The sequence below is a fragment of the Hibiscus syriacus genome, unplaced genomic scaffold, assembly GCF_006381635.1.
Source record: "Hibiscus syriacus cultivar Baekdansim isolate YM2019G1 unplaced genomic scaffold, ASM638163v2 tig00111648_pilon, whole genome shotgun sequence".
NCBI classification, from domain to species: Eukaryota; Viridiplantae; Streptophyta; class Magnoliopsida; order Malvales; family Malvaceae; genus Hibiscus; species Hibiscus syriacus.
In genome coordinates this window covers 1,749,013-1,771,827 of record NW_024063145.1, presented here as the reverse complement: position 1 = coordinate 1,771,827, position 22,815 = coordinate 1,749,013, and the positions used below count along the sequence as shown (strand labels likewise).

Genomic DNA, 22,815 nt, shown 5'->3' with positions numbered 1-22,815 from the left:
CATGCTTGGGTAGTTCATACCCTAAATCATTCATAAAACTGATATAGAATATTATAAAAAATATTCTTTATAAACTTTATAAATCATCCTGTAAATTGGAATGAGGTTGATTTATCGTAAGTCGTCCTTGATCAAAATAATTAAATAACTAACAACACTCACCTTTGCCTCACTATAGATTCCTTTAAGCGATATTTCTAATCACGTGCTTTTTCTTTTCCTTTCAAATCGTACCGATTGCTAGATTTGTCGTGATCTGGCAATACCAAATAATAACACAAAACTAGATTGATATAAGAACACAAATATATAAAAATCACCTCCAAATAATTTTTATAGAATTTCTGGTGAATTTTCAAACTCACTGCCAGATTCAAAATCTAAACTGTTTTTATTAATTTGCATCCTTATGTTCTTCATCAATTCTTACAACACTTCTAATATCAAGAATCGATCTTTAATCATAAAAATCACACTTCCCCTCCATCAACATCTTAACAACTTGAGCATGAAACATGAAGATTTTTATGCCAAATGAAAGAGAATTTCATGTAGGTTATTTTATCCTTAATAACCTAACTTAAGATTGTAGTAAAAATGGACCAAAAATTAAAAACAAAGCTTCTCACCTTATTCACGGAGTCTCATGGCAGCAAGGAGGATGAAGACTTTCTTTTTCCTAAATTTTCTCTAATTATAACTCTTTTACACTTGTTTAATAACCATTAAAAATGAATTAAAAATTCATTTTAATCCAAAAGTCAAAATTACCCTTAATGAAACTTCATAACTACAAGTTTGCCACTCTATGACATCATGCCTTACCTCATCAAATTCATAAGGAAAATATCTGATTTTTCATGTTTGTCCTTGCAACTTTTTAAAAATTGCAATTTAGTCACCTAATTCCAAATTTTTGGCTTAACATGGAAAATCGACCTTAATTCCATTTATCCATGTTAAATTTCACTTTTCTAAAATATATAAATAATATTTCCAACCTTTATCTAGCATCCTTCACATTTTCGTAAAATTCCAATTCAATCCGAATATTGGATTTCAATACCGAACTTTACTGTTTTATAACTTTTAACACAATTCTCGTACCAAAAATCTGATTCTCACAAAAATCTCTGTTTTAATCCAAACTGTTCATTTACAGGCTAAAATATATAATTTTTAAAAATTACAATTTCGGTCTCTATACTTTTCAAAGTTTATACTTTAGCCTCTAAACTTTCAAAACTTACAATTTAGTCCTGGTCAAAATTTAGGGTATTACAATCAACTTGAGGATTGACAAATTCTAATAAATATAGAAGTAAATTGTAATTGATATAATATTAATATATACTTTTATTTAAATCTTTGATTGAGTTTGATGCCACCTATTAATCATTAATCAATTCAATTGAAAATTATTAAAAATACTCTTATTTAATGGTATCTTCTTCCTTCTCTTGCTCTCCCTCTTCATCAATCTGGGAACTTTCACCGTAATGATACCGTCCAATACTCGTCCATCGAGCCTGAAATCGGATGCTAAAATTGGGTTTTTGTTTTCTTTAACATTTGACGAGATTGTTTCAACGAACTGACAGTGGGATTTCTGGGGCAGATCCGACTCGGCAATCAAGAAGAAGGTCTTTAGGGGATTTCTGGTGCGAAAAACGTGAGGAAGATCATGGCAATAAGGGAGGAAGTGAATGAAGTGGAGCGTAGTGTTCTCCAGAAAGAGAGAATGGACTTGATTCGGAGTGATTCAAGGGAGAGATTGAAAGTGAACGAGATTCTGATGAGCTTGCTTTTTAAATTGGATTCCGTAAGTGGAATGGATTTGCGCTTTAGTGAAACCAGTACCTGAAGAACTCAACAAATTATTTCCTTTCCCACTCGATGATACCAAGGAACTACGGACGGGAGTCCAATTCAATGCTTTCGACTGCGATGGCGTCAGGATCGGGGCTATGTATTTAGCATAAAATCGGTGACGCTTTGGCGTACTTCACATTTTTGCATACGTGTGTGGTGATAGCTCGCGGAGATACGAACGACGTCGTCTTGCCTGAGTTCATATCGGCCGAACTTTTCCCAGCGCGGGACGTACCGCTGCCCAAGCCGGCGTTGGAAACAAGTGAAAAGAATGTAGCGACGAAAAGGGTGGTGTTCACCGCTTCTAAAATAGAGGAAATCAGAGCAAAATATATTGCTGAAAATGAAATCTGACCTTCACGTGTTGAGGCTTTATCAGCTTTCATATGGAGTCGTTTCATCGCTTCCACTTAGAAAAAATCTAGCCCGCATAAATCCTACTTGATTATTCATACAGTTAATTTACGTACAAAATTCGAGCCGCCGCTTTCAGCTCAGTCTTTCGGAAACATTTTCGAATTGTTGCAATGATTCCTTCCATGGATAATGAAGAAGAAGATGGGTGTAATATCGTTAGGAAAATAAGCGAATACTTTAGAAAAATCGACAAAGAATACGTGAAAAAAGCTTCAGGCTGGTGAGGATTTATTCCAGCCTTCAACAAGAAGCAATCCCTTTTTTCTTCACTAGTTTATGCAGATTTCTGCTATACAAAGCTGATTTTGGTTGGGGGAAACCAGTATGGTCAAGTTCTGCAAGCTTGAATGTCATTAATATGGTTGCTTTCATGGATACTGCAGCTGGTGATGGCGTTGAAGCCTGGATTAATCTAAAGGAGGAAGACATGGCTGCATTTGGAAGTGATGAACAATTGCTTGCAGCAATTCAAAACTGTTTGAAATGAGACACTCTTTAATATGAACAAATTGCCCAAAAATACTGTTGGTTTTGATTGATAGCTTATGGCTATATTAAAATCGCAGGATACCAGAAAGTGTGGAGGGAGAGTGACACATGTCACTCTCTCATTGGAACAAAATTCTTAAAAAAATATTAGTTTTTTTAACCAAAAAAAAAATCTGACGTGTCAATTTCACGTCAGCATACATTAGTGATGTGGACATGCCACATCATCATTTGTGTCCACATGTGTTTGCTTAGTTAGCTGGAGGCGTTGACTGTCAGTTGACTTAAAGTTTCTATCAAACGAGGATGAATTTTGAATCAAAATAAAACGTTATGGGGTCAAATGTTCTAAAAAAACAATGGAATAAATTTACATATACTGTCAAACGTTAAGAGTATTTATTTGTATTATGCCTTTTAGAAACTATCAATTTCTACCCTCACAAGAAATCAAGCAATGAAGATTTGTTAAAACAAAGAAAGTAATGAAATTTTATTTTAATTTCATTTAAATATTTAACCGTCTCTTGCACATTTTATTTTAGAGAAAATCGCCTCAGTGACCAAAAATGCCTTATAATATACGATTTTAACCAACTTTTTTTGGATTTGCCAAAATGACCAACAAAATCGCAACGCGAAATAAAAATCGCAACGCGATCCCCAGAATCGCAAATCAGTTTCCAAAATCGCAACGCGATTCTTGAAAATCGTAATGCGATAGTACAAATTCGCATTGCGATTTTCAAGAATCGCAACGCGAATATGAAAATCGCAACGCGAACACATAAATCGCAACGCGTATCCGTAAACCGCAACGTGTATCCGTAAATAGCAACGCGTATCCGTAAATCGCAATGCGTATCCGTATATCGCAACGCGTATCCGTAAATCGCAACGATAATCCGTAAATCGCAACGAGAATCTGTAAATCGCAACGAGAATCCGTAAATCGCAACGAGAATCTGTAAATCACAACACTGAAATTTTGGGTATATAACTACGCAACAGCAGCAAATCATAAACTAAATCCCTAAATCGCAACTCATTCCATCTCCATCTATCACTCTCTCCGGCGACATCCGTTCCTATATCCAACGACATCCTTCCCAATCCGGCAACAAGTTTTAGTTTCGCAGCTCGTCTGTTTAGTAAATTAATTTACAACCATGAAATCATCTAATGTTGATCATGTTTGGATAGATTTGTGTTTTGGAGGGTCATGGGATAATGTTCATGGTGTTTTACAATATATGCCTTTACCCATGAATCTTCAACTAAAATTGTCTTTACAAAAGTTAACTTATGAAACTCTAATGCTACGTGTTTCAAATAAATTGAATTTAGAGCCCCTAAGTGGATTTAGGCTATCTTATCAGAGAAATGGTAAAGTTTATTTGTTAACCGACAATGAAGATGTTGAACGATTCATTGCTTACATTAGTGTTTCACAAGATGATGTTACATTGTATGTTGTTGAACCTAGAAGTAGTATTGTTGGGTCAGTAGCGGGTAGTAATCAACTAAGTTTTTCTCAAACCCACAACCTTTCTCTAATCCAAATCCCAATCAACTTTCAGCACCAAATTCCGGTTTTCGTATTGACCAGTTAGACGATGATGAGCCAACAGAAAAAATTGTGAGTACTAGTCAGTATTCGAAATTTGGTCTTGGTCAATATCCGGACTTTGATATTGGTCAATACACGGATTTTGATGATGTTTCAGAAGAAGAAACAGACCCTGCGTGTAATGATTTTGATATTGGTCAATACCCGAATTTTGATGATGAAACAGCCGTTGCCGAAGAATATATTGTTGATGATAATGAGGAGGAAGTTACGACTGTGAATGAACATGTTGAACATCCATTCTGTAATTCATATAATCCTGAAGAAGAAAAAGAAGAAGAAAAAGTCCCCGAAGAAAAGAAAATGCCACGGGCGTATAACTGGAATATGCCAGAATTACTTCAGATACCGGAAGAAGAGTTGGTAAAGAAAGCAGTTGATTGTTACACAAAAGTTATTCGTATCAAGAAAGATGATTGTTTTGATACAAAGGAAGACTTGAAGATAGCTTTGTATACGAAATGTGTGGAAGATGGCTATCAACTAAAAGTTAACAAATCAAGCAAAGATCGTTTCGAAACAAGGTGTATGATTGACAAAAAACTGTACGTGGCGTATGATTGCAAAGAGAATAAAAGATTGCGAAATGTTTCAAGTTAGGACTTTTATTGATAAACATACATGTTCAAGAACCCAAGTTTTTCCTCACCATAGACAGGCAAACAAAAAGGTGTTGGGTGGTTTTCTGGCTGAGTTAATGTTTTTGAATGGCAGGGTATATCGGGGACATGAAATTATGACTGACATGAATGCTCGGTTCAAGATTAGTATATCATATTCTCAAGCTTGGAGAGCCAAATGTTATGCCTTGGAATTATTGAGGGGGTCGCCAGAAGCATCGTTTGCCCAACTGCCGGCTTATTGTCACAATTTAAAGCTGAAAAATCCTGGGTCGGTAACTCATATCAAAACAGATAGAGATGGACGCTTTGAGTTGCTGTTTATCGCCATTGGTGCTACGGTTAGTAAATCAATATAATTTTGTTGACTCATTTTTGTTAGTTACATGCATTTCACATTTAAATGATTATATTTCTTGTGTATATTATTTTGTAGATTCGTTCGTTTATTACTTGCATGCGCCCAGTTATTATAGTTGACGGAGCACATTTGAAAGGTCGATACCTTGGAGTAAACTTATTAGCAGTAGCCATGGATGCTAACAATGGGATATTGCCAATAGCTTACGGGGTTGGCAAATCTGAAACCTCTGATTCATGGACATGGTTTATGGGGCATCTTAGGGATTGCATAGGTCCTATTAGCAATCTGACAATCATATCCGATAGGGCAAACTCAATTGACAACGCTGTTAGAAGGTGTTTCCCAGATGCTTTTCATGGACTTTGTGGTGTTCATTTGTATAGAAATCTAAAATCAAGGTCTGCTGGTATAAAAAAGCACAAATGGACATACTGGAAGGCTGTAAAAGCTTATCGGGAAGTGGATTTCAATAAGCATATAAATTGTTTAAGACGTGTTTTGCCTCAGTGTGCTCAAACACTAGAAGATGTCGGATTTGAAAGATGGTCAAGAGTACATAAACTTGGAGCAAGATATGGTTTCATGACGTCTAATAGTGCAGAATCAATCAACGCTCTAAGTCGTCATTCCCGGAAATTACCCATTACTATGTTAATGGAGTTTTTCGAGCCTCTATTCAACAGTGGTACTACAAGAAAAGAAACCATGCAGGTATTATTTCTTTGAATTCGTAACTTATCATATTTATATATTTTACTAAGTATTGTTTATTTAAATTTACAGGAACATTGGAACATCGTGTTACACCATGGACTGAAAAAAAGATAACGAAACGTGTTGTGAAGTCAACGTCATGGAGAGTTGAACCATGTTCAAACACTTTGTTTCAAGTACTGGATAATAACTTAAATGGGCTAGTCGATCTAAATGCAAAGACGTGTAGTTGTATGAAATGGCAAACATCTGGTTATCCGTGTGGCCATGTTATAAAAGTTGCTCTTCATTTAAACCAAGATGATTCAAGCGCATACGCTATGGATTGCTACACTACAGAAGTTTATCGACAGACTTATGCCGAGATTGTCTACCCTATTCCACATCCTTCTGAGTGGGACATACCAGATGACTTACAAACAGTTTTGCCACCAGCCATGGACAGAAGGCTACCTGGCCGACCAAAAAGTCACGATCGTATACCGTCTAAGGGTGAAGAAAAGAAGAGATCGACATGTAGTCGGTGCAAGGAAAGTGGTCATACAAGGTTGACATGTGGATCACCAGTGCCATCAAAATCATCTTTTCCTCTACCAAAATATGGATCCTCATCAAAATCCAAAGCTCATATGGTGTCAAGCAAAAGGCAATCATCTTTAAAATCCCAATCACAATTGTCTTCACCTTTTGGGACTGTTAACTTAGGTGATTTTTAAATGCAAACGTTGTATTATGTGGATTTTATGTGTGAACTTTTAACATTTTCAGTTGAATTAATGACTCAGGCCAACCATTTGACTTAACCAACTCTTGTTATTCAGTTGTTATCACTTATTAGGCATGCATTTGACTATCGCAACACGGAAATTACAATCGCAACGAGAGAATCGCAATGCGAAATGAAAATCCCAACATGAAAATCGCAATGCGGAAATGAAAATCGCAATGCGAAATGAAAATCGCAATGCGAAATGAAAATCGCAACGAGAGAATCGCAATGCGGAAATGAAAATCGCAATGCGAAATGAAAATCGCAACAAGAGAATCGCAATGCGAAATGAAAATCGCAATGCGAAATGAAAATCGCAACGAGAGAATCGCAATGCGGAAATGAAAATCGCAATGCGAAATGAAAATTGCATTGCGATTCTCTCGTTGCGATTTTCATTTCCGCATTGCGATTTTCATTTCCGCATTGCGATTCTCTCGTTGCGATTTCATTTCGCATTGCGATTTTCATTTCGCATTGCGATAGTCATTTTTGCCTTCAACATAATGCAGATTGAAATCAACAAAATCAACCATTACATTCAATCAATTAAACAAGCACAAATAAGAATTATGTTCGCATCAATTACACAAATCAACTTTTACAAATCATCTTTTACAAATCAATTAAACAATCAAAAAATAAGCAATAATTCTTATTTCCAATCATCTACTATTGAATCAACTTTTACAAATCAATTAAACAATCAAAAAACAATCAATTAAACTATTGAATCAACTTTTGCAGCCATACATCATTTTCACGCAGTTCACTTCTGAGATTAACCTGCAGAAACCAAACATTTGCTCAAACAACACTTTCTACACATCTAAAACCTACAAACAACAAATTATTGAATTCTAGGTACTTAACCAAACATTTTCAAACCAAAAGTCTATAAACTTACCAATTGTTTATGGACATTTTTATAACGCGGATGCAGGTAGGCAGCGTCTCGTATATATCGATTTAGCCATATAATGCCGAAACCACAAGCCTACTGCAGCTCTATCTCTATCGGTGGGAGGTAGATACTTGGTGCTTCCCGTCGTCAAACGCTCCAACGCCAAGCATATGAGAGGACCACAATCTCCTCTGGCTCCTCCCGTTTGTTGTGGCGCGGTCTCGTCTCTAATAACTGTAATATTGAGCTTCTTGGCTTCTTGTTTCCAGAACGAGTCCAATAATTGATCGCATCCAAGAATTTAGCCAAATGAGAGCTCCATCCCTTAATAATATCTCTTAAATCAGCCAATGATATGTAATTTATCATGCTGTCATACACTATTGTCTTAAGGGATGGGAGCTGAAGCTCGACGAGAATCCAATGTTTACGTTCCAAAACAGGGATAAACACCTGCAATCATAAGTAATAATTCATTCATTTGCGCACTTATTTCATAAAACCTTTAACTCAATCTAAAAAAATACTAACCTTATCGACCTCCCACCATGCAGGATAAAGTTTAGCTTGTCCATTGCCCAAATCAAATGATTCATCTCGTGCATTCTTCAAGTGAACGGCGTTAAAAGACGTCGGCATAATTGTATATCGTATATTTTTATTTTTCTTAAGTTTTCTTATTATTAGAAGACGTGTCACCCACGCATCGATATGCTGTTTTACAAAAAAAGACATATATTAGTGACTTACATAAATTTAAAAAAAAATTAATCAAATTGAAATATAAGAAAAATATAAGACTTACCCCCCCATCGAAATAGCCATTATCTTCGACCCCTAATAATACGCCCCACCAAGACCGATCAAGCAACAAATAGATATCATCGGTGAGCTTGCATATGTCAGTGAAACACCCCTGGCTCCGCTCATGTAGATAAAAATCAACTGCGGTCTTAGCCCAAAGGGTGTTATCCAGAATTGTGTCCGGTAGTTGTTTCCTCTCCTCTTCAGATACCGGTATGGTACTGGCCGGTAACTCATACGAGAGCCAACTTGAATCCATCATGTCCGGCACGTCAGGGGGTTTCTCAAGAAGCCTACATATGACGCCATGTGAATCGGGCTCTTGAATGGTAGGAGGGACCTCTTCAATGATGACAGTGGCCTCTTGAACGGTGGGAGGGGACTCTCGAGGAATGATAGGGGGGCCTCTTCAACGATAGGAGTGGACTCTTGAGGGATGACAGGCAAGTCGGGCTTCTTCTTGCGGTGTCTTCGCACTATTGGGGTGTACGGAGACTTAATAGCACGTGCACGCTGTCTGATGCGTGAACTCCGTCGTGCAAGCATAACCCGACGTAAAGCATCCACTCTATCGGGCCGCTAAATAATTAAATACAAAAATCAATAAATAAACATACATGATATTTAAACAGTGAAAACAAAGACAAATATGTTTCAAACTTGCATTGTATTCACCCAAGTCATTATTCTATCATAGTTCACAAAATGCATCAGATAACAAAGAAAAATATGTTTCAAACTAATACCCTGAAGTTAGTATTTGTCTTTGTTTTGTCTATTGGTTGAAGTAATGCAATCCATTCAAGTTTCAATTTGCAGAAGAAGAAATAGTTTACTTTCGCAACACGAAACTTAAAATCGCAACGCGAAATGAGAATCGCAACGAGAAACCAAAATCGCAACGCGAAACCAAAATCGCAACGCGAAATGAAAATCGCAACGACAGAATCGCAATGCGAAATGAAAATCGCAACGAGAGAATCGCAACGCGAAGTGAAAATCGCAATGCGATTTTGGTTTCGCGTTGCGATTTTTTCGTTGCGATTTTGGTTTCGCGTTGCGATTCTGTCGTTGCGATTTTCATTTCGCGTTGCGATTCTCTCGTTGCGATTTTAAGTTTCGTGTTGCGAAAGTAAACTATTTCTTCTTCTGCAAATTGAAACTTGAATGGATTGCATTACTTCAACCAATAGACAAAACAAAGACAAATACTGACTTCAGGGTATTAGTTTAGCAGAATTGGCAGCAACCGAACAAATTTACTTTCAACCAAAAGACAAAACAAAGACAAATACTATTTCACAGTGTTAAAGAATACACAGTTTAGCAGAATTGGCAGCAACCGAACAAATTTACTTTCAACCAAAAGACAAAACAAAGACAAATACTATTTCACAGTGTTAAAGAATACACAGTTTAGCAGAATTGGCAGCAACCGAACAAATTTACTTTCAACCAAAAGACAAAACAAAGACAAATACTATTTCACAGTGTTAAAGAATACACAGTTTAGCAGAATTGGCAGCAACCGAATAAATTTACTAAGCAATCTAAGTGAAATTACGAGTAAATTTATCATTAAGTTAAATATGGAAAATCTTAAACTTACCTCGTTGCGTAGAGTATGAACCTCATTCTGCAACGATACTATCATCTCACGTAGAGCGGCAAGCTCACCACGTAAAGTTGATACCTCCACACGCCATGCACCATCGTTATCGCGTAGAGTACCGATCTCCTCACGCAAGGCATTGACCTCATCACGTAACTCATCCCGTGGAGGTGGAGAACAAGGAGATAAATGTCGTGGCCTCTTTACCGGTCGCCTATCATGAGGTGATGGTAGAGAAGAGGCTCGATGATGTGACGGGATAGGTGATGGCTCTCGTTCTAGAGGTGTATAGTCGGGTCGATCGGGTGATGGCTCTGGGTGAGGTGATGGCTCTCGAATTGGAGGAAGTGGATGCTGCTCATCATCCGTGCCATCAAAAAAACTCTGACTAGCTTGCCACCAATCAGTGGCAAGCTCTTCCTCCGTTCAGTCTTTGTAATGGAATGTTAGCCTCCTAACAATATAAAAACTCAAACAAAGTTAAACGTCTACTATTAATAACTTGTTTATATATTATATGAAAGTATTTGTGTTAACTTACATTATTTATTGTCGCATATGGTATTAAGTCTTCCCAATCCAACAGATTTTTCCTCTTCCAGGAAATAGCCCTGGGAATATCATTTGACGTTTTTATTGCATATGTACGCATGCTGGGGAAAGCCTCGAATATCCAAATCTACAAACAATATAATAACAAAATTAGTAATTGTTAAATAATTAATTATAATTTTAGAAACATTATATAGAAATTCTTACCTTAAAGGCCCAAACAAAGCTTGACAAAGTGTATTTTGACCCATCGCCACGCAAACTTTTGCGGTCATCAAAGGCAGTAGACAACTTAGTCCAGGTAGCTTTCCATATATACGAACCCCACGGAAACAGATTCCATGCATTCAGGTCCTCTACCAATATTATTAGCTCCCGAGGAATAGGTTGTCTGGCCTCTCTGCCTAAAAAGCCGGCATACACAAGTAGTAGAAGGCATACTCGGACAACATCGACGTCATCCATCCGAGTGAAACCAGCTTTCTTATTAAACAATTTCTTCAGGTCGTCGACGTGTAGGTTCGGCTTCTCCATTGACTCATCCGGAAAAACCCGGGATAACCATGATGGGCGGGCGATATGACGAGTGTACCGGCCTACATCATCGTGTCCGAATCGTAGACCAGTGATTAAGCAGAACTCCTTCCGCCCAAAACAAGTATACGCTGGTGGAAAATGAAACCATATCTCTTCCTCACCACGTTGTATACTATCGGGTAGATTTGATGTCATGGTCTGAAGCCACAAATGGGTCAAATTAGCATCTCCACCCGGATGCTGTACTCTCAGCCATGGCCCGAAGCAGGTTTCCTCAAACAATTGTCTTTGTGCAGGTGAAAGCTTCAAAGCAATTGTAGTGGTTAGGCTAACTTTATTCCTTAATGTCAATGAAGCCGAAAAAATTTTCTACAAAAACAATAAACATACCAAGTTAGATATACCAAAAACTACACTGTGAAGATATACCAAAAACAATAAACATAAAAAGTAGTAGTTTATTCTTGAAACTAAAATTTGCAACACTGTTTTGTCTTTTGGTTGAAATGAAAATCGCAACGAGAGAATGACTGTCGCAACGAGAGAAATGAAAATCGCAACGAGAGAATAGCAACGCGAAATGAAAATCGCAACGAGAGAATCGTAACGCGAAATGAAATCTAAGTGAAATGGTTAATCTATTATTGAAATGACCAGTAAACTTATCATCAGTTTCAATATGAAAAACCTACAATAATGCAAAAATTTCAAAATAAAAATAATTAAAAAAACTAACCCTCGGAGGTTGATTTTCCATTTCTGAATATTGTGAGGGATTTCTGACCGTGAATGGTTGTGAGGGATTTCGCCGGAGATGGGGACGGAAATCTTCGGAGATGGGGACGGATTTCGCCGTAGAGAGTGAGAGATGGAGATGGGACTGAGTTGTGATTTTAGGTTTTAGGTTATGAGTTGCGATTACGGGATTTTGTCTTAATATTCGTTTTTTGTAATTTGAAAATAAAATACGCGTAGCGATTATAATGGCGCTTTAAAAATCGCGTTGCGATTTACGGATACGCGTTGCGATTTACGGATACGCGTTGCGATATACGGATACGCATTGCGATTTACGGATACGCGTTGCGATTTATGGATACACGTTGCGATTTACGGATACGCGTTGCGATTTATGTGTTCGCGTTGCGATTTTCATATTCGCGTTGCGATTCTGGAAAATCGCAATGCGAATTTGTACTATCGCATTGCGATTTTCAAGAATCGCGTTGCGATTTTGGAAACTGATTTGCGATTCTGGGGATCGCGTTGCGATTTTTATTTCGCGTTGCGATTTTGTTGGTCATTTTGGCAAATCCAAAAAAAGTTGGTTAAAATCGTATATTATAAGGCATTTTTGGTCACTGAGACGATTTTCTCTTTATTTTATGTATAGTCTGTTAGGTGTAGAATACAAATAGAAATAACTTATTCTGAATTTGGTGGAGGTAATCTTAATCATCTTTCTATGTGCTATTACTTTTTTTTTATTAATTTAAGGACAGTTACAAGTTAATATATGTTATAAAGATTTTAAATTATTTGATAATAAAAACGTAAATACTATTTTAGTTTATGATGTTCAAACCTAAGACATTTATGGATAACAATATTCTTTTAACTACTCAGATAACTTCGTCTGTGCATATGCTATTAAGATGAAGGTTTGTTTGTATTATTTTATTAATAATAATTAAATGATCGAAGATAAGGAAGTTATACTACATAATTTAACATTTTTTTCTCTTAAGGTAAGTTTATTTCATTGGCCAAAAATAATAAATTTTTATTTTTTTTTGTTATATTTATGGTTCTAAGGTTTCGCCCTGATTAATCAGGACTGATCCGCATCGTACATTTGATTCTGGTGGGTGAGTTCCCTAGTATAGAGTTTTTACATATACAAAGATTCAAACTCAAATCTTTACTTAAGTGATATCAAGTTATTTACTACTTTAAACTAACAGTAATAGTTTTATATTTTTTTCCGCAAAATGATAAAACAACTTCAATACACAAAATTGTTTAATTTATGTCTTGTTTATTTATTTCTATTTACTATCGTGTGATGAATCAAGTCCAGAAAGTTACAGAAAGAAGATAGTGAGAAAATATGGCTCAGGCGATCGGAAAAGTGTGTGTCACCGGAGCCGGCGGCTACCTTGGGTCTTGGGTTATGAAGCACCTTCTCTCTAACAACTACGTCGTCCACGGCACCGTCAAGCAACCTGGTTGGTTTTTATTGCTTCTGACTCAACTGCCGCACCTTCTATTTGCATTTCTTTGTCATTTTGATTTGTTGGAATTTTGCCAGGGGATGCCAAATATGCACACTTGAATCAGCTTGAGAAAGCATCCGACAACCTCAAACTCTTCAAGGCGGATTTATTGGATTATGATTCTCTTTGTTCCGCCATTGCCAGCTACGCCGGTGTCTTCCACGTTGCCTCTCCCGTCCCCTCCTCCGCGTTACTAATCCCCAGGCAATACTAAACCCCACCCTCAATTTCTTCGTTCATTAACTACGTTTCCTTAATTTTTTTTAAGCATATTGAGAGCCTTGTACATGCATGCGTTCCACCAATTAAAAAGAAAAAGGATAACCCTATATATCTATATGGTATTCCTACTTCCATTACATCAGCTAAGGTTGTAAACCGAGGCGATCTTGAGCAGGGTTTTAAAAAACGGTATGCGACCGCGATTTCGGCCGTGATATAGTGATTTCGCCGTCGTCCGAGTTACCCGCGACGGCCGCAATAGCGCCCGCGACGGCCACAATCACGGTAAATTCGAAATAATCGAAAACACGACCGCGACCGCGATTTGAAACCCTGATCTTGAGTATTGTTGAATTCGATTTAACTTGACTCGAAAACACGTGAGCTTAAATTGTTAAGATTGAATCGAACTTGAAATTAAAATTTGAAGCTTGACTCGAACTCAAAAGCTCGTGAGATTAAAATTTTCAAGCTCAAGTTGAAATAAAAAATTGAAGTTCGACTCGAGCTTGAAAAACTTGAACTTGAAACATTCTCAGACTTAACTCGATTGAAGCTAGAAATCGAGCTCGGTTCAAGCTCAAACTCCAGTTCAAACATGATCCTTAAGCACATGAAAGCTTTATATTTAGGGTTGTTCATGGATAGTTAGTCATACTATTTATCCTAAACGATCGATTAACCGCTAACAGTTAACTATTATTAACGGTTCGGTTACAAGTTAATCGTAGGTTGACTTATTACAATTATTTTTCAAAAATAAAAACAACATGAACATTTTAAAGTTTCATAATTCATACTACAATAATTATAGTACTTAACACATACTTATACCACTGTAAGTGAATAATATAAAGTGTAGCACTTGTGTCATGTAGATAGACCTCTATTAAAATTTACTTCAAGCGTTCTAGATGATATTTCATAATGATTGACTTAAAATCATGATACGATGATAAGTTGAATTGATGTTCCCATGCACGATATAAATACACGTGCTATTGCTGTTTATATGCATGATCACTGATAGGTGATTTATTTAGTTACTATTTTATCTTTCATTACTCCTTGTTTATTAGTTTGATTTGGGTGTTTTAATTCATTTTCTGTGCAGAACGTCGGATTCTAGAAATTGCACTAAAAGGAAGAAGTTCTACCCTTTTTTTAGTCAAGGTTGGATTAGTAGTCATGATTATGGGTATAACGCGTCTGACGTGACATCCAATCAATAGCTTCCAGAAGGTCCAATCAACACTTCTCGAAGGACGAACGACTCAATCACTTTTTATAATTCGAATTAAGAATTATCTTTTGTTTTTAGGATTTAATTTAAATATTTTCCGAGAATTATCTTTTATCATTTCTATGTCATTTTAGGGTTTTAGAAAGCTATAAATACCCTCTCAAGATAAGCTTGAAAGATATTTAGAATTAGCTTTGTTCTTTATTCTATTATTTTATAAAGTTTTCTTTTCTTTTTCATTTTACTTTTCAAGTTTTTTCTATTTTACTTTTAAAAAATGCTAAGTATGATCTCTATCATACTTAGCTAATTTTCCAATAAGCCAAATGTTGAAACGATGACTCAATTTTGATCGTCATAATAGAAAAGTACCTAATACCTTCAAGTTATATCCTCAATTTTCTACAAAATGGGATTGACAATCGGCCTCTCATTTAAAAATCAAAATGCTTTCATTTAAAAAGAGCTCGTTGGCTTGATATTTTTTTCGATTTAAAGTTGAGAGGAAGAATCAGTTGGTAGCAAGTTTGATTTCCTGAGAACACACTTATAGGCGGCCCGCTAAGGGAAATTGAGATCGGATTCAATTTTCATTGAGACAACATAGTCTAAGTCGGGTTTTTTCTAAATCTTAAAATCGAGTTGGCATTGACGACGATAATTGTAGTTTGCCCAAATAAGGACTGAAATTCAAAGATTTATTTTTGGATTGTCGGTTTAATAGAGAGAAAAACAAGTTACAGGGGTCAGGCCCTGTAGACTGTAACCGACATTAATCCGAAGTAAAGATCTTATTCAATGATTAATTAGAATTGAGGCAAAGCGAAGCCTGAGGTTGTTTTTACCATATTTAAATTTTCATCTCAATCTACTTTCTTTATTTTTCTTAAATAAGATTCTTTATTTACTTTAAAATCTTTCAAACAAATCCCCCATTTTTACTTACAATTTTTCCCAGACCATAATCAAAAGCCTTCTATATTAGTATCTTCAAAGTCCCTGTGGATCGACCCTTCTTCTCTATACTACCATTTTATTTCTTTCATTTGAGATTAAGTATAATTATTTGACAGTAAAACAACGCTTGTCAAACTTACACATGTTGATTATAAATTGTTAAAAATGAGACTATTATGATGGGAGTCGCTTTAATGAATGAAACTAACCCTAGACAGGATGATTACTGTGTCTATTGCATAATGAATGTAGGATTATCGAGATTATGACATGAATAATGAATAAGGTACTCTGGTCAATTAAGATATGATATATTTTAATTCTTAGGTAAGACTAATGAACTATATTGATAATCATAAGACTATGAGAATAATTGAATAACGATCATAAGTTTATAACCGGCTAGCGTGCTTAATTTTATGAGAGTCATTATATAAGTTGATGTGTACTTATTGGGCAGCTCACCCTTTAATTATTACATCTAAATATTTCATGGATCTCAACGGGGCAACGATATCATTGAAGAAGTCTTAGTTGTAGTATTAGAATACAATGGTAAGGACTTAAGTGGGCATATAAAGGTTAAGATTTTATTCGGTTCTGTTGTAAACTACTTATGTACTTGATTTTCAAATAAAGGATCTCCGCCTTTTGTAAATGTTTATTTTTTTTATCTTGTATTGTTGTCTTTTAAAGTTCAAGTCGAATTTTTGAGTGGTAATTTGTTGGCTCACTTTGATGATCTAACGTGACGTCTTCAATTCAATTTTGATGTTACACTTTCACTTCAAAACATAAACACAAAACAATAATATTTTATATATTTAATATTAATATATGAAGTTTCATATTTTATTATATATTAAGTTATCATCATTAGGGATGGCAACTCAATCCGAATCCGACGGGTTTCGACACGATCCGACCCGATCGGGTCGGATTTTTTTAAAAAAAATTCGGGTTCGGGTCGGGTCGGGTTTTTTTAAAATGCACTGTTCGGGTCGGGTCGGGTCGGGTTTAGGGTAAAAAAAATCCGACCCGACCCGACCTGAAAAATATATATAATTTTATCTTATATATTTAGGGATAATTACAATAATATCCCTCCATATATACTTTTTTTCAATTAAGTCACTGTTTTCATTGAATTTTTTTTTTATTATTTCGGGTCGGGTCGGGTCGGGTTTCTAAGTCATATATTCGGGTCGGGTCGGTCGGGTGAAACATTAATTTTGTCGGATCGGGTCGGGTCACGGGTGGAGAACCCTTTCTTCTCGGGTCGGGTGGCCCAAAAACCCGACCCGACCCGACCCATTGCCATCCCTAAATTCATCATTCGAAAGAATAGAGCTAAACTCAATTTTCATAGCCTTGTAGAAATGATCAAATACTCGCAAGTCTATAAAAATATCCAAAAAATAATAAGAGTACAAAATGATAAGATAGTAAAAAAGAGACGACACCCAATAGATTTTATTGATATTAACTTGTAATATTCTCAAAGAGAACCAGGTGAATTTATACAAGAGGAGAGTAACTGTTAATGACTGATAACGGAAAGCAATCACTAACAGCATGCCAACTCACTGGTGCAGTACAAAAAATCCCTAACAGTACGCTACCATACTAGCTGCACTCAGTGAACCCTTACATTCACCCTAGTTTCTTCTTCTCTTAACAAAAACAATCAACCTCAAAGAAAACAACCTGCAGAAAACAAAGACAAGCAGAAACAACAAAAACACAAACACACAAAATGAACAACCATATGCATCAAACGCCGCTAAACAATATCTGCTATAGCAATAGGTAGCACATTGAGTTTATCCTGAAATCAAGCAAAAGTCACTCCAGACAACGGCTGAGTCATGATATCTGCAACTTGTTCACTGGCAGGAACTTCATTAACCAATAGTTGCTTCAACAACACGTTCCCGAATGAAAACAAATTCATCTCTACATGTTTAAACTTCGAATGCATAACCGGATTGGAAGAAATATCAATTACACTCAAATTATCACACAATAGCACAACAGTTCCACCAGGTTGAACATGCAACTCTTGAAGTAAAGACTCAAGCCAGATGACTTCAGTGGTGACACAAGCAACACTTCTGTATTCTGCCTTAGCAGTAGACCGACAGACCACTGGTTGCTTTTTCGACATCCAGGACACAGGGTTACCTCCAAAATAAATGCAGTAGCCATTGGTAGAACGACGATCATCAATGTCTGAACCCCAGTCAGCATTATCAAACTATGTAATAGACAACCGAGAAGACTTAGTAAAACGTAGCCCAAAGTCAAGAGTGCCCTGAAGATACCTTTAGATTCTATTAGCAACATGAAAATGCTCATCAAGAGGAGCCTGCATGAATTGACAAACACGATTTACAGCAAACGATATATCGGGCCAAGTAATAGTAACATACTGTAGAGCTCCTACAATTCTTCTATACTCTGAGGGATTCAAGAGAGGAGACCCCTTATGAGTAGACAATTTACAGCCCGAAACCATAGGTGTAGGCAACCCTTGGGCACCATCAAAACCATACTTACACAACAACTCTTTTACATACTTATGCTGATTAAGAAAAACTCGCTGAGAAGAATAGGTAACCTGAATACCCAAAAAATAACTCACCTGGCCAAGATCTTTCAACGAAAAAACTTTGTCATGATCATACATAATTGTTTCAATCTCAGCAAAATTATTCCCAGTAACAATAATATCATCCACATACTAAGAGATACACCAACTTGTTATCAACACATTTCATAAACAAAGAGGCATTTGACTTTGATAAAGCAAAGCTTACAGTAATTAAATAATTTCTCAACTTCTCAAACCAAGCCCGAGGAGCCTGCTTGAGCCTACAGATGGCCTTGTTCAAGCGACAGGCCATAACGTTTGTCACCCACCTCATAACCAGGTGACTGAGACATGTAGAGTTCCTCGGTGAGATCTCCATTCAGAAAAGAATTACTAACATCTATCTGTCGATGGCAATGGACAGAATAGTCCGAACAGTAGCTGGCTTGACAACAGAGCTAAAGGTTTCATCATAATCACGACCAGCCTGTTGTAAATTCCCCTTAGCAACAAGATGAGCTTTGTAGCGAGCAATAATACCATCAACATTTTCCTTAAGTTTAAAAATCCACTTACAACCAACTTTTCAAAAATGAGAAGGCAGCTCAGTCGATGTCAAGGTGTTATTCTTCAAAAGCGAATCATATTCAACTTGTGCACCTGCTTCCCAATGAGGATTAAGAAAATCTTCCTCAATGGTGGTAGGGTTCAACTTCAGACTGTAACCGTTTTTGCTGCAAGAAACACTCTAGGTTTTTGAATTCCATTCTTGCTCCTAGTCACCATGTGATGTCTATTAGACACGTCACCTTGCTCATTACCAGATGGATGCGAAGAAGTTCCAACTGCAGCATCACTCCGAACAACATCAACACCAGTAGCTGCAGAACTATCAGGTACTAACGACTGAGGCCCTAGAGAACGTTCATCAACTTCACCAGATAAACCATCAGGGAAATTCGGAGTACCAGGAAAACCAGAAACACATTGTCGCAAAAAATGCACAGATAAATCATTAGAAGGATCATACAGATCAGCAGGAAAGCTATCCACATGAACATTAGGATAAAACTCAACACCAGTATCACTTGAAGCATCAGGTATAGAAACCAAGCCCAGACGAACAATAACAAACACATCATCCCCTGCATCCTTAAAAGTCTGAAAATTGCTTGTACTAGGAAAAACTGACTCATCAAATAAACATGTCTGGAAATAAAAATGTGACCATTATCATCAAAACATTTATACCCTTTCTGAGACACTATAACTTAGAAAAACATACTCCTTTGATCGAAGCCCAAACTTGTGACAACTGAAAGGACGAAGATAGGGATAGCAGGCACAACCAAAAGTTTTGATAAATGAATAATCTGGCTTTACACCATACAACACCTCATGAGGAGACTTCTTACTTAGAACCTCAAAAGGTTAATGAGAAACACATCAATAGTGAACGCATGACTCCAAAACTTAATGGACAAGGATGACTGAGCAAGGAAATGAGTCCCATTTCAACGATGTAACGATGCTTACGCTCTGCCTTACATTCTGCTCTGAGGTAAAAGGACACGATATCCGATGTTGTACTCCAGGTGTCGCAAACCATTGAAAAAGAGCCTGAAACTCCCCACCTCCATCGGACTGTAAAGCTTTAATCTGAACACCAAATTGAACTTCAACCAATTTATAAAATTGACAAAACATTGAGCAAAATATGATTTTCTTTTTAGCAAATAAAGCCAAGTATGTCGACTATAGACATCTATAAAGGAAACATAATAGCAAAAACCATCCGAGGCAACAAGGGCTGGCCCCCATACATCAAACACCACCAAATGAAAAGGGGAAGTATAAATTGTCTCAGACAAAGAAAAGGACAATTTATGAGCCTTACCTTGTAAACAAAAAGGACAAACAACAGACATCTTATTATTATTAACAGGAATATTACAAGAATTAAGACAGTCTTAAGAACACTCAAAGAAGGGTGCCCAAGACGACGATGCCACAACTCAAGAGACCCCTGAGTCCGATACGAATTGAGCTCAGTAGAGCCCCCAACGCCGGAACCTTCCTCGCTGGACATCAAATTCATACGAACCATCAGTAGTGCGCCTCCGTCGCAGCAACACCTCCTGCGTCTGAGAGTCCTTCACGAAACACTCATGAGGATGAAACTCAAAAAATACAGAATTGTCATGGGTCAATTGAGAAACATATAACAAATTCTTTTTAATAGAAGGAACAAACAACATATTTTCTAACCGTAGAACACTAGCACCAGTAGAAAGCATACCACAGCCAATATGAGTAATCCGAACTTCTTCTCCATTACCCATAAGGAGAGAATTATTACCTGTATACGGAGACTGAGACTGAAGAATGACACGATCATTCGTGATATGATGCGTGGCACCTGAGTCGGGATACCAACAGACCTCTCTCCCCATAGCAGCAGAGAAAACACTCAGATAGCTCGAAAAAAAGAGAAGAAACAAACGAAGACTGAGGAGTGGGAACGATAGAAATAGAACCAGAAGATGAGACTGAAGGAAAACCATTATGCATATAATACCCAGCTTGAGAAACTAGAGCATTAAACCATGGCAATCCAATGCCCAAGACAGCATTATGGGAGAACGAATCCGTAGGAACCCTAGGCAGTGCCTCATTAAACAAATTCTGATCACACATCATCGTTGGTCTCGTAACTAAAAAATAAGTAGAAACTGAAGCGATATAGTGCCTTGTAGAATAACCAGCAAATTCAGCCCATATGTCCCCATCTGCCCAGATCTATTCAAGCTAGTTAGATAAAAAGCTTGGGTCAACTCTGCCCATGAGTAGCAAACCAAAAACCATGGAGAGATGGGCTTGTTGACTGTGACCAACACCTGAACCATTCCCATAGTCATGGCAGCCATTGAAGAAATATCGTCAAAGGTATAGTCAAACCTATAATAACAAACACTCGTTTTCGTCCTGATTTTTGTTATTATTGTTATTTATCTATTTTATTTTTATTTTTATTTATTATATTATATTATATTATTATTTTATGGGCTTGTTAACAGTGACTAACACCTGAACCATTCCGGAGTCATGAGCAACCATTGAAGAACTATCGTAAAAGGTATAGTCAAACCTATAATAATAGTAGACACTCGTTTTCGTCCGGATCTTTTATTATTATTATTTATTTTATATTTATTTATTATTTATTATATTATATTATATTATATTTTTATTTTTATTCTTATTACGTGCCCTTACAAGCACAAATTGAGCCCAATTACAAGGGGCTAAGCGACCCAAACCCTAACCTAGTAGAGCCTAAAATTTAGGGTTTGTTTTGAAACCCTAGAAAACCACATGTCACCGATAAAGAAGAAAATAGCTACCGCCAGAGCCACGTTGCACTGATGCCACCGTTGGTATCATTGTTGTTGATCAGTCGTCCTCAACAAACCATCTATTCTAAAATTAGCCAGAAACCAAAACAAATCAAATCAAAACATAAAAAATTTTCAACCAAACCACATCAAATCACAATCTAAACTCAAAAAAATATTAGGGCATTAAAAACCCTGATTTTTCTTTACCAACTGAAGATCATTGCCTCTGATAGCCTCATCAAATTGTTACCAATTGGGGACTGATAAAAAGGAGGGGAATCGGTCTAAAAAGGGAGGATTTTAACAACCACCATTCGATAAAAAAAGAAAAGTGAAAACATATTCGAACAAAAATCTTACTTTTTGCATTTGGAGGCCCGAATTTTCTTCAAAGGAAGAGAAAAATCTATTCAAAAGGACGAAAGGTAACTCCTTTCTTTCGAATATGGGTTTAAGATCGGGATTTAAGAGATAATATATTTTGTTTTTGGGATGAGGGAATTATTTTTATTTTCTCCTCACAGTGAGGAGATGAGAAAGGGTGACGATGAGAGATAGAGAGAAAGTGGAGAGAAATGACTGGAAAAAAAAGAAAGGAGAGGGTTTCAGCTGAAAATCCTATAAAGGGTATTTAAACCCATTAAAACGACGTCGTTTGGTGTTTTTGGGCTACCCGTGGGTCCTATAAAAGAGATATTCGCGGGGAGGGTTCTAGAGTTTGTAATGGTTATATTTTAGTCACTTTTCGAGACTTTATTGATTTATATTTGCCTTTTTCTTTTAGTCTCTATTTGAAGTTTTTCTAGTTTATGGTTTTGCCTTTTTCTTTTATGCATGTTGTA

The 22,815-nt window shown here is 36.7% G+C and overlaps 1 protein-coding gene, 1 long non-coding RNA gene and 1 pseudogene across 2 annotated transcripts; 2 read left to right on the top strand and 1 right to left on the bottom strand.

Annotated features, from left to right (window-relative positions):
* The first annotated feature begins 1,684 nt into the window (after nt 1–1,684).
* On the top strand, nt 1,685–2,793 carry LOC120166810 (annotated as a pseudogene).
* A 10,577-nt stretch (nt 2,794–13,370) lies between these two features.
* On the top strand, nt 13,371–13,774 carry LOC120166809 (cinnamoyl-CoA reductase 1-like). The gene is made up of 2 exons (XM_039176008.1): nt 13,371–13,512; nt 13,596–13,774. Exons 1-2 carry the CDS (start codon nt 13,395–13,397, stop codon nt 13,772–13,774), a joined length of 297 nt encoding a protein of 98 aa, XP_039031939.1. The 5' UTR covers nt 13,371–13,394.
* Nucleotides 13,775–17,428: 3,654 nt separating this feature from the next.
* LOC120166852 lies at nt 17,429–21,274 on the bottom strand. The gene is made up of 2 exons (XR_005519969.1): nt 20,935–21,274; nt 17,429–20,728 (listed from the first exon to the last, which is right to left on the bottom strand). It is a non-coding gene; the product is annotated as an uncharacterized LOC120166852 (long non-coding RNA).
* Between the last annotated feature and the right edge of the window lie 1,541 nt (nt 21,275–22,815).

Excerpts from the sequence above, each read along its gene's own strand:
- LOC120166809 (XM_039176008.1), top strand. The coding sequence starts at position 13,395 with ATGGCTCAGGCGATCGGAAAAGTGTGTGTCACCGGAGCCGGCGGCTAC. Across the intron at positions 13,513-13,595 it reads CGGCACCGTCAAGCAACCTG|GGGATGCCAAATATGCACAC; the intron begins GTTGGTTTTTAT and ends GAATTTTGCCAG.